Source organism: Nansenia antarctica (assembly GCF_963989245.1).
Source record: "Nansenia antarctica genome assembly, chromosome: 10".
Taxonomy (NCBI): Eukaryota; Metazoa; Chordata; class Actinopteri; order Argentiniformes; family Microstomatidae; genus Nansenia; species Nansenia antarctica.
The window spans coordinates 34,406,052-34,418,818 of record NC_137680.1 but is presented as its reverse complement, the minus strand read 5'-3'; the positions used below and the strand labels follow the sequence as shown (position 1 = coordinate 34,418,818).

Sequence of the window (12,767 nt, the reverse complement as noted above, 5' to 3'; positions counted from 1 at the left end):
AGAAACACTACACAACATAGGGGGCGCCAACGGGTCGCTCCAAGGTAGAGCGATCCCCAACCTGACAATTATGGCCTTTAGAAAAATGTTTTTTGGGGGGGAAGTGGGGTAGTGCACTATAGGCCCCTGTGGCGTGGCCTAAGCTTTTGTCCTTAATGGCATTTTTTCCCCCTTACATTACTTTTACTTTTGTACTTTAAGTAGTTTTGAAACCAGTACTTTTATACTTTTACTTGAGTAAAACGCTTGAGTTGATACTTCAACTTCTACAGAAGTCTTTTTAAACCATAGTATCTATACTTCTACTTGAGTAATGAATGTGAATACTTTTGACACCTCTGCAGGGGACACACACACGCATCGTATGGAAGACGACACTCTACCGGTTAGCTTGATGTTTTATCTTATAGCCAATTTTATTTGTGTCATCAAGAGGAAATAGGCTTCCCAGAGATTTGAAATTGAGCAATTCTATTTAGATCCACCACATGTGAAGGACCTCTTTGGAATAATCAGTGAAGAAAGATAACAAAATGTGTCACTCAACTGTCAGTTTGGTTTTAATAGGCTTAGTACTTTCAAAGCCCGCTTTCCCCCCCGCCCCCTCTCCTTCTACACGGTGTGACATGAGACCCAGGCTGGAGGTTCCCCCCGCCCCCTCTCCTTCAGGCTGGAGGTCTCCCCCCCGCCCCCTCTCCTTCAGGCTGGAGGTCTCCCCCCCGCCCCCTCTCCTTCAGGCTGGAGGTCTCCCCCCCGCCCCCTCTCCTTCAGGCTGGAGGTTCCCCCCGTCCCAGACCTGCCGCTGTCAGAGCGCTGGAGGAGCTCCCATTAAAGGACTACTCGTTCAGAACATTGTCTTGGAGCGAAATGAAGCGAAATTACAATGACAGTTCATATGATAGCGAACTGGATGACAATATTGAAGTGGAGAAAGATAGCGGTGACGAAAATGGGTATGTTAAAATCACCTATCACTTGTAATTGTTATATGGAAATATTTATTGAAGTCGTCTCTGTTATCAATCTGTGTTCATCATTTGTACCACAATACCTCACAGCTATTGAGTATACTTATAAGCTATGCATGTTGCTGAGAAGTGAATGTTATTAATTAGGCTATTTATTATTATTATTTCTTATTATTATTATTATTATTATTATTATTATTATTTCAGACATTTGGGAGACTCCATGTCACCCCCGACAACCACTCAACTTCAAGCCAGAAAAAGACGCAGAGGGGTAAATGATCAGTTTCCCATGCATGTAGTATAATAGTTAGTTGTTGTAGCGCTATGTTCTAAGCCCATACTTCTCTCATTGGCAGATTATAGAGAAACGGCGACGTGACCGAATCAACAACAGTCTGTCTGAGCTCAGGAGACTGGTGCCCAGCGCGTTTGAGAAGCAGGTACGGTAGAATAATGACCTAGCCATAATTGGCCCGTTGAAGTAATATGAACTATCTCATTCCGCACAGGCTACCTTGTTATAAACTATTTGTTGTGGACAGTCTCAGTGCAATCAACGTGAAAATCATTTAATTCAAAATATTCACCGCCTGATCACAGGGTTCAGCAAAATTGGAAAAGGCAGACATTTTGCAAATGACTGTGGATCATTTGAAGATGCTCCATGTTGCTGGTGGAAAAGGTGAGTCTGTCTGTCGGTCTGTCTGTGGAAATGGTGTTGGCTGTGCAATGACCTGTTTTTGTGGTTGTGCAAGGCGCTATACATATTCAAAATAGTATGAAAATAGAATAAAATAAAAAATGATTCATGGTCAGAATATAGATGTACATGTAATAATAATATTGTAATGGGAAGTAACTGAATGTTTCCCTTCCGCTGTGGTGTTAGATCCTATGAAGTGGTGCTCTGTGTTCTGAGCCTGGCTTCTCTCTGCCTCTCTGACAGGCTACCTCGAGGCCCATGCGCTGGCCAAGGACTACCGCAGCCTGGGCTTCAGGGAGTGCCTGGCGGAGACAGCCCGCTACCTCAGCCTCGTGGAGGGGCGGGAGGGCGCTGACCCGCTGAGTGTGCGCCTGGTCTCCCACCTCAACGGCTACGGCTCTCACAGAGAGGTGCACACCACGGGCCTCGGACACTTAGCCTGGGGCTCTGCTTTCGGGAGCCCTCACGCCCACCTGGCCCGCCCCCTCCTCTTACAACACCACCCACACGGCCGGACAGCAGCCCACCGAAGCACCAATAGCCCGCCCTCCTCCTCCTCCTCCTCCTCATCATCATCATCCTCGTCCTCCCCCTCTTCTACAGACGCATCTGCGACCCCCAGACTGAGCGTCACGTCCCCCACAGAGCTCCTCAGGGTGCCCCCCAACGGTAGTCTGCCCCTCTGGCTGCCCATGTCAGCCTCCAAGCTCTCGCCACCCCTTCTCTCGTCCCTCTCCTCCCTGTCTGGCTTCCCCCTCTCCTTCAGTGCTTTCCCTCTGGCCTCCACCCCAGGCCTCAGCCCAGCAGGCCCCTCCCTGACCCTGGGTAAGCCCTACAGGCCCTGGGGGGGGCCTGCTGAGATAGGGGCATTCTGAACCCCCCCCTCACCAAGACTGAAGGCAACACCTGAGCGGTGCTGCCGCCCGCCCGCCTGCTGCAAACACGGCCGGGGGACTTGCCTCATCGGTTTTGGGGGGAAAACAGACTGAAGAAGGGGGATGAGGAGGTGTACGCTTCATCCTTTGTCAGCACTCCTGTATAAAGTCAGGGTAACTCAATGTTTTTCCTTTTTGTTTCTATGATCCTATATTGTTCAATGCTGTTGTTGTGTCCAGCTACCGCCTCCAAGGTAAATCCAAGGGGTGAATATTTTGCATGACCACTAACGGATTTGTTAACTATCAGAGTGCATTAAGTGACAGTTAATGGGTATTTTTTAGGTCAGATATGATATTTTGACTATTTTATATGTGGAGTTTAACATAATTTAGAGTTCCTCATTAACTGGATCTGCTACCTTTAGTGGTAAAAGTGGACATGCAACATATACTGTACAAAAAAAGAAGAAAAACTATAGTTGCCAGTTGGACACTTTTGTAATGTTTTTGTACCAATAAACTGAGTTTGGAAGAAGGGAAATATAATTTATATATCATTATGTTTCTGTATGCATTTCTACCAAACTATACACTATTGTTGAGTTTGAGGTTACGTATGGTTCCCACTCTACTCAGTTCTTAAATAAATGTAATGTATTCATTGTAATGACATGATTCCTTGTTACAGGAAAATGTGTAAAATGAAAATAATGGGAGAGGTCCTATTCACTCTACCAAAAGAAAGCTAAATGGACTGACTTATTCATAGCTTTCAGTCACGTGGTTTCTTCCCTAGCAACCACCAACCTGACGGGCAAAAAGTATCATAGCAACATGGCGAGTGGACGCAAACGGTTAATAAAATACAAAGGTTCCATCTCACAAAACATAATGGAATGTCAAAACTTTGACGCTCAATATCTCTGAACTACCCTAAACGGAGATAGAACCTTATCATTCTAAACGGAGATAGAACCTTATCATTCTAAAAGGAGATAGAACCTTATCATTCTAAACGGAGATAGAACCTTATAATTCTAAACGGAGATAGAACCTTCTCATTCTAAACTCACGAGTTATCTTCAGTTGATGGATTTGACTTAGGGGGCATTCATTTGAAGTAACGTAATGAACATACAAGTAACAACAACAGGTTAATGCAGCCAGCCAGCCAAGCAAAGACCATGACTATGCCCAGTTTATGCATTATACACTCTAATATAATTGTTAGATTGCCAGGGTATTCGTGACACAGCCCAATGAAAAGGGCTACCTGTAGGCGAAATCATTTTTCAGTTTTTTACATGTGCTTAAACTACAGATTGTAAGCTTTCAAATGATGCATCATACATTGAAATCGGAAACAAATTAAAGACGACATGAGTATTTGAAAGTTGCTACACCGGAAATCACTAAGCACAGAAAATCCCCATCAAAGATAATGAATCCCCATCAAACAACAAGAAACGAAGTCATTGTGTTATAGATTACACTTATTTAATTAACGTAAAACTGTTCGGAAAAATAACGAGTGGGTACTTCACATCTTCGAGTTGAATGTTAGCTAAAAAAACGAAAATGTGAAAAAAAAAAAAAAAAACTTTAAAGACGAATTTGACGTCTTTCTCATTTCCGAGAGGTGTCCAGAAACACCAGGAGCAGTATACGTTTAATACGAAACTCGATCAACCGGGCGTTCGGGAGTTCTACCGCTGCTGGACGGAACTCCCGCTGACAGCGGGTCGAGGGGATATTTCTACCCGGGAATTCGCTCATTGCTGTGTCCACGGTGATAGGAGTGGAGGATCGACTCCATTCAAAAACTTTTCGATTCCCTGGTTTCTCCTGTTTCCGAACACGTTGGAATTTTTACCGTAACCCCCGGAGAATCAAAGTTATTAAGCCGCAAAGGGTGCCTCCTTGACCGGCTTTGACCGTGAATAACACCGGCTATGGAGGTGCTACAAACACAGTTTTAATTTCTCTAAATTCACCATCAGTATACGGTCATTTTGAGCCCTTACACACCGCGCTGACACCCCGAGAACATATACTTTAAATACGAAAGTCGATCATCGGGCGTTCGGGAGTTCTACCGCTGCTGGACGGAACTCCCGCTGACAGCGGGTCGAGGGGATATTTATACCCGGGAATTCGCTCCTTGCTGTGTCCACGGTGATAGGAGTGGAGGATCTTCCCTGGCTTCTCCTCTTTCCGGACACGTTGGAATTATTTTCCTAACCCACGGGAAATCAAAGTTATTAACCCGCAAAAAGTGGGTTTTGCCCGTGGGTTTTGCCCGCAAAAAGTGCCTTTTGCCCGTCATGTGGGCGTTTCCACTATGCTGTGACGTCACATGAAAGCTATGAATATTCATAGCTTTCATGTGACGTCACAGCATAGTGGAAACGCCCACCTGACGGGCAAAAGGCACTTTTTGCGGGCAAAACCCACGGGCAAAACCCACTTTTTGCGGGTTAATAACTTTGATTTCCCGTGGGTTAGGAAAATAATTCCAACTTGTCCGGATAGAGTAGAAGACAGGGAATCCAACACTATTTGAATGGAGTCGATCCTCAACTCCTATCACCGTGGACACAGCAAGGAGCGAATTCACGGATATAAATATTCCCTCACCTCGCTGACAGCGGGAGTTGGGAGTTTCGTCCAGCAGCCGGTGAACGCCCGGTTGATCGAGTTTCATATTAAAAGTATATCTTCTCGGGGTGTCAGCGCGGTGGTTAAGGGCTCAAAATGACCGTATACTGATGGTGAATTTAGCAATAATAGTCTTATGTTTGTACCACCTCCATAACCGGTGTTATTCACGGGGAAAGCCGGTCAAGGAGGCACCCTTTGCAGGTCAATAACTTTGATTCTCCGGGGGTTAGGAAAATAATTCCAACGTGTCCGGATAGAGTAGAAGACAGGGAACCCAACACTATTTGAATGGAGTCGATCCTCCACTCCTATCACCGTGGACACAGCAAGGAGCGAATTCCCGGATATAAATATTCCCTCGCCGACAGCGGGAGTTGGGAGTTTCGTCCAGCAGCCGGTGAACGCCCGGTTGATCGAGTTTCATATTAAAAGTATATCTTCTCGGGGTGTCAGCGCGGTGGTTAAGGGCTCAAAATGACCGTATACTGATGGTGAATTTAGCAATAATAGTCTTATGTTTGTACCACCTCCATAACCGGTGTTATTCACGGGGAAAGCCGGTCAAGGAGGCACCCTTTGCAGGTCAATAACTTTGATTCTCCGGGGGTTAGGAAAATAATTCCAACGTGTCCGGATAGAGTAGAAGACAGGGAATCCAACACTATTTGAATGGTGTCAATCCTCCACTCCTATCACCGTCGTGTATCTTGATAGTTCTTCATGAGTGAGGTGGTCTAAATAGTAGGCAGCCATGTTGAGCGATGTTGCTATGATACTTTTTGCCCGTCAGGTTGGTGGTTGCTAGGGAAGAAACCACGTGACTGAAAGCTATGAATAGCACCTTTAACCAAAGCGCTTTACAACGGCCTCTCATTCACCCATTCACACACATATTCACACACCAATGGCGGCAAGCTACCATGCAAGGCGCCGGCCCGCTCACTGGGAGCAATTTGGGGTTCAGTGTCTTGCCCAAGGAATGACACTTCGACATGTGGCCAGCCGGGGCTCAAAACATCGATCCTGCCAACCTGGCGATCATTAGACGGCGACTCTACCTCCTGCGCCACAGCCATCCCAAATACAAAGCTCCCTGACCCCACTGCTCTGAGAAGGAGACACTAGTGTGAAGGAGAATGGGACATGGAGGGAAATGGAATCAGAACTGGGCTACACAGTCCAGAAGCTTTACCAATAAATCACTGTACAACTTCCAAGGTGTTGTTCATGGTAACAGCCCCAATTGTCTAATGATCTAGAGACTTTGATACTTGCTCTGATCTAACACTTCATTAGGAACACCTGTACACCTTCTCATTCATTCAGGTGGTGTAATGGTGTGGGGAATGTTTTCTTTGCACAATTTGGGTCCGTTAATACCAATTAATCACCGCTTGAACGCAACAGCCTATATTTGAGTATGGTTTCATGAACATGAGGATGAGTTCAGTGTTCTTCAGTGGCCTTCCCTGACACCGGATCTGAATCCAATAGAACACCTTTGGGATGTGGTAGAATAGGAAGATTCACATCTTGAAAGTGCACCTGGAAAATCTGCAGGAATTACCTAATGCAATCATGGGAACACGGACCAGAAACTCAAAGGAATGTTTCCAACATCTTGAATCAATGCCACGTAAAAGTGAGGCCCTACCCAGTATTAGCATAGTGTTCCTAATAAAGAAGGTCCTACCCAGTATTAGTATAGTGTTAATAAAGGGAGGCCCTACCCAGTATTAGTATAGTGTTCCTAATAAAGGGAAGTCCTACCCAGTATTAGCATAGTGTTCCTAATAAAGGGAGACCCTACCCAGTATTAGTATAGTGTTCCTAATAAAGGGAAGTCCTACCCAGTATTAGTATAGTGTTCCTAATAAAGGGATACCCTACCCAGTATTAGTATAGTGTTCCTAATAAAGGGAGACCCTACCCAGTATTAGTATAGTGTTCCTAATAAAGGGAAGTCCTACCCAGTATTAGTATAGTGTTCCTAATAAAGGGAGGTCCTACCCAGTATTAGTATAGTGTTCCTAATAAAGGGATGCCCTACCCAGTATTAGCATAGTGTTCCTAATAAAGGGAGGCCCTACCCAGTATTAGCATAGTGTTCCTAATAAAGGGAGGCCCTACCCAGTATTAGCATAGTGTTCCTAATAAAGGGATGCCCTACCCAGTATTAGCATAGTGTTCCTAATAAAGGGATGCCCTACCCAGTATTAGTATAGTGTTCCTAATAAAGGGAGGCCCTACCCAGTATTAGCATAGTGTTCCTAATAAAGGGAAGCCCTACCCAGTATTAGCATAGTGTTCCTAATAAAGGGATGCCCTACCCAGTATTAGCACAGGGGAGGCTGGTTCATTAGGGGCAATTGGACAATGCCCCACCAAAGGGAGAAGAGAGAGATTTTTTTTCTATGACTTCTAGACAGTGTTGCTTCTGAATATCATAGTCCAATCAGCTAGTGTTCTGTGGAGTATATCATAGTCCAATCAGCTAGTGTTCTGTGGAGTATGTTCCAATCAGCTTCAAGTCCCGCCCCTTTCGGGGCAACTTTCACTCTACGCGAAATTGCACTAGGCTGTTCTCGTAGACTTGCATGTAAAATCTATTTTGGTTACTTCAGGCCATTCGGTCATTTGTCTATGGGGTTTTGGGACATGCACAAAGAATCGTACGTGCTTACGTCATGTCCGGCGTAGCTTAAGACCTGCTTCACCATCGCTATGGCGGCTAGTAATGTTCTGAACAACTCGGTTGAATCTTTAAAAGAAACACCGTTCAGCCGTCGTAGCAACCAGGAGAAATTAACAGTAAAGGAATTAGGACCACCCAGACCAAATTTAATTATAAAGCAAGTTTATACAAAGGCAGGGAAAATGGGAAAATCGTATAACCGAGGATTTAGGAGGATTTCTTTCTGTAAACAAATTGAACAAATGGATTAGAAGGAGGCATCTTTTGTTCCCAACTTGAGGATATTACAACTGGACCTATTACCGAAGTCAAACTTCGTTTGTGGTCGCAATCTCCGCGGCTGTTAGGCTGCTACTGTTGGTGTTTTGCGAAGCCAGAATACACAAACTCGACCTGAAGGTAAGTGAGTCAGCTAAGATAAAAGCTACTTCAAACATTTAGTCATATCGTCAGCATGGTACGTTTTCTATTGTCGTCTTTTAGCTTGTTTGTTTATGTATTCAGCACACGCACACACACACACACACACACACACTCACTAGAGGGGATGAAGAGGTCTGTACAGGGGGGTAGGGGGGATGAAGAGGTCTGTACAGGGGGGTAGGGGGGATGAGGAGGTATGTACAGGGGGGTAGAGGGGATGAAGAGGTCTGTACAAGGGGGTAGAGGGGATGGAGAGGTCTGTACAGGGGGGTAGAGGGGATGGAGAGGTCTGTACAGGGGGGTAGAGGGGATGAAGAGGTCTGTACAAGGGGGTAGAGGGGATGGAGAGGTCTGTACAGGGGGTAGAGGGGATGGAGAGGTCTGTACAGGGGGGTAGGGGGGATGAGGATGTATGTACAGGGGGGTAGAGGGGATGAAGAGGTCTGTACAGGGGGGTAGGGGGGATGAGGAGGTATGTACAGGGGGGTAGAGGGGATGAAGAGGTCTGTAGAGGAGGGTAGAGGGGATGGAGAGGTCTGTACAGGGGGTAGAGGGGATGGAGAGGTCTGTAGAGGTGGGTAGAGGGGATGTAGAGGTGGGTAGAGGTGATGAAGAGGTCTGTAGAGGTGGGTAGAGGGGATGAAGAGGTCTGTACAGGGGGGTAGAGGGGATGAAGAGGTCTGTAGAGGTGGGTAGAGGGGATGAAGAGGTCTGTACAGGGGGGTAGAGGGGATGGCGAGGTCTGTACAGGGGGGTAGAGCTATTCTCATGCTAAAATCAACTGTAAATCCAGATTTTAAAGTTGATATTCTTCCCCGTGGAGCATGCCCCCATAACCTGTGCCCCACCCAAAATGTTTAGCACCAGCCGCCACTGTATTAGCATAGTGTTCCTAATAAAGGGAGACCCTACCCAGTATTAGTATAGTGTTAATAAAGGGATGCCCTACCCAGTATTGGCATAGTGTTCCTAATAAAGGGAGACCCTACCCAGTATTAGTATAGTGTTCCTTATAAAGAAGGCCCTACCCAGTATTTGTATATACTATTATATATATATAATACCAGTCAAAAGTTTGGACACACTTTCTCATTCAATGGTTTTCTTTATTTTTTATTAGTTTCTACATCGTAGATTAATACTGAAGACTTCAAAACTAAGAAAGAAGACATATGGAATTATGTAGCAAACAAAAAAAGTGTTAAACAAACCAGAATATGTTTTATATTTTAGATTCTTCAAAGTAGCCACCTTTTGTTTACCTTTTTTTGTTGACTACATAATTCCATATGTGTTCTTCCATAGTTTTGATGTCTTCAGTATTAATCTACAATGTAGAAAATTCTTTAAAACAAATAAAGAAAACCATTGAATGAGAAGGTGTGTCCAAACTTTTGACTGGTACTGTATATATATTTGGAGAGAGCTCATGCCCAGAAATACATATATATCTCGTCTCAAGTATATATCAAGTCAAGTCTATCAATAACAAGTCTCTAATTCTGAAGTCATGCTCATTCCCGCAGTTGAGTAGTATTCAAAGAGGCCTCCTACTGCCACCTGCTGGACAGAATCAGTTGCATGTTTACCATTCATCGAACATGGTCTGCACCAGGGGTTACTATGGGGTCAAAAAACAGATTCTCAGCTTTACATTTTTTTTCTCTTCCGATTGCTTAAGTCGCAGTGTTCAAAACTGAAGTCACATTGTCAAAAGTTCAAAACTCTTCATACATGTCTCAAAAGAAGCTCATTCAACCATACTCTGGCGACAATGTTCACTCAGAAAACATACACAGTCATTCATAACACTATGACCTACAAAACACTAACAACAGGGAGCATTACATAGTTTTCACAAGAATGAATATTTCATTATAAGAATGGTTTGATTTATAGTAATCATCGACAGAATAGTTGACTGTACAAGTATTAGGCAACAAGAATGAATCAGAAACGCTGCAATTTGCTTCTATCCTTTAGTGTATTCTTTTTTTGTTGTTGCAGAAAGTAAGTTACGGTATTTACTTCAAAGTACACTACATTTACTTGTGGAAAATGAAAAGTATATAAATAAAGTGGAGAAAAAAAACAGAAATTCCATGGCTACAATACAATAGCAATCACAAAACAAACGTCTCACTCCTGAGGGTTTTGGTCCACCCTCTGGTCTGCATCTGGTCACATCTAATGTCTTCCCTGGCAATGCCATCTAGTCTATTTCATTTCATTGTATATATTCTGCTAATATTTTCTAGACATTTCAATATGATTACTGCAAACATTCACCAAATCATTCTGTTTTGAATGTGTTCTTCACAGTTTTGAACACAGTGTGTTAACATTGGGAAAATGTGTTGCAAATACATAGTGTTTTGCAGGTGGTGGTGTTTGAATGAGAGAAGAGTTCATGGATTTTGGAGAACATGGTTATTGAATGCATTTTGTGTGAAAGCAGCAATGTAAGAATTAGTCACAGTCTGGTCCACATGGACTTCTGTTTCGCTGACTGTATGAAGAGTTTGTGTGACTGTATGTGACTTCAGTTTTTAACACTACAACTTAGCAAACGGAAAAAAATGTAATTCAATAGTTGTTTTTTTCAGATTGGGTTCACCATTTAGAAAACTGTAACCTGACCATCCTTTCTGAAGATAACTAGTGGTTTGCACTTTGCAAAGCCTCTGTAGATGAGTTGGTGACATATTATGTGGATGGTAGTCTCTGACACCTTCACACCTACCTCCTGGAGAGTGCTCCTGATTTGTGGGACATTATGTATTATTATTATTATTATTATTATTATTATTATTATTATTGTTATTATCATTATTAATATTATTACTATTATTATTATTATTATTGGTACTATTATTATTGTTATTGTTATTATTATTATTATTATTGGTACTATTATTACTATTATTATTATGATTATGATTACTTTTGGTGCCCTGAAATGCAGATGTGTAAAAAGGGGTGTAATTTCTAAATGGTGAAATCAATCGGAAAAAATAAAACATTGAACGTTAAAGCTGAGAATATCTACTTTAACCTCATAGTAAGTGTTTTAAAATCCAAACAGTTGAAGTATATACTGTAGCTAAAAGAAAACAAAATGGTTCCTCTTTCCAATATTTGGAGGGCACTGTACATATAATAATAATAATAATAATAATAATACATTAGACTTATATAGTGCTTTTCTAGACACTCAAAGATGCTTGTATATCAAATCATAGAGGTTGGTCTCAGGGGACCCCACCCGAAGATTAGGAACTGCTGCATAGATGACTCATTTAGAAAGGATCACACATCCTTGGGTAATTGGTTCTTTTATTTGGCAGTTTACATGTTTCCTTGTCTTTAGCACAGAAAAGTATGAGATGGCGCATGCCATGTTCACAGAACCCCAAACCTTTATTCAGCAAAGCTTGAATAAGCACAGAGAGATATGGAGGAGCAACACCATTCATGTTGGCAGCAGAGGATGCAGGCAGATCATTGTGGCATATCCAAAAGAGAGTCATTTAGTGTGCTGAATATGGAGCATTCTGCACCCATTCTCCATTTAGCTTCTAAAGAGAAAAGAGGCTAATGATACCTCACCTGAAACACACATACACACCCACACGCACACACACACACATGTTCACACTATCAATAACAAGGAGGAGGCAACAGCACATTCTACTGGCCAAGATGCTGTGTCGAGACAGTTTGATAAGTTCAGAACATTCTAGGAGACGTATCTCCAAATACTGTATAGATAACAGAATAGAGACAGAGTACGCTTGAGGAGATCACATAGTCACCCAACAGTAGCCAGAGGTCAGGAGGAATCTTGAAGTCCCGTTTTATAAACAGTTGCTCCCTCTGGCCACACATATTCCACATGACTGTTTCTAGACAATCAACCTATTAACCTATTCAGTTCAGGTGGGTATTTCAAGCTTGAGGGTTTGTCACATTGTTGATGTGCAGTTATTACATGTGCGTTCATTACATGTGTGTCACGGTGTGCAGGAGTGAGAGTGTGTGTGTATATGTGTGTGTGAGGTGATAACATGAGGTGCGGCGATATCTTGAGTAGTATGGCGTCTGAGTACACTAACCATTTGCATTCTTCACAAAGACACAGAAACTGACATCATCAGAAAACGAACGTCAGCTAACAACCAACTCACAACACCAAAGCCTTTCACAAGAAAATTGTCGCAGATTCAAATTTCAAGAACCAATAAGTAAATAACAAACAAAACATTTGAAATTGTACAGCTCAGTACATTTGTTTCTTCTCTACCTGCCTATCCATCACTATAGATAAATAGATAGATAGATAGATAGATAGACAGACTGATAGATAGAAAGATAGATAGATAGATAGATAGATTTAAAAAATAAATAAGTATTTACAAAATAATATGCATTCATGT

General features: G+C 42.9%; 1 protein-coding gene across 1 annotated transcript; it reads left to right on the top strand.

Moving 5' to 3' along the window:
• Nucleotides 1–867: 867 nt before the first annotated feature.
• On the top strand, nucleotides 868–2,549 carry LOC308165955 (hairy/enhancer-of-split related with YRPW motif protein 1-like; the record flags this gene model as incomplete). The annotated part of the gene is made up of 5 exons (XM_080540164.1): nucleotides 868–953; nucleotides 1,176–1,242; nucleotides 1,328–1,411; nucleotides 1,572–1,653; nucleotides 1,918–2,549. 5 exons carry the CDS (start codon nucleotides 868–870, stop codon nucleotides 2,547–2,549), a joined length of 951 nt encoding a protein of 316 aa, XP_080396290.1.
• Nucleotides 2,550–12,767: the final 10,218 nt, after the last annotated feature.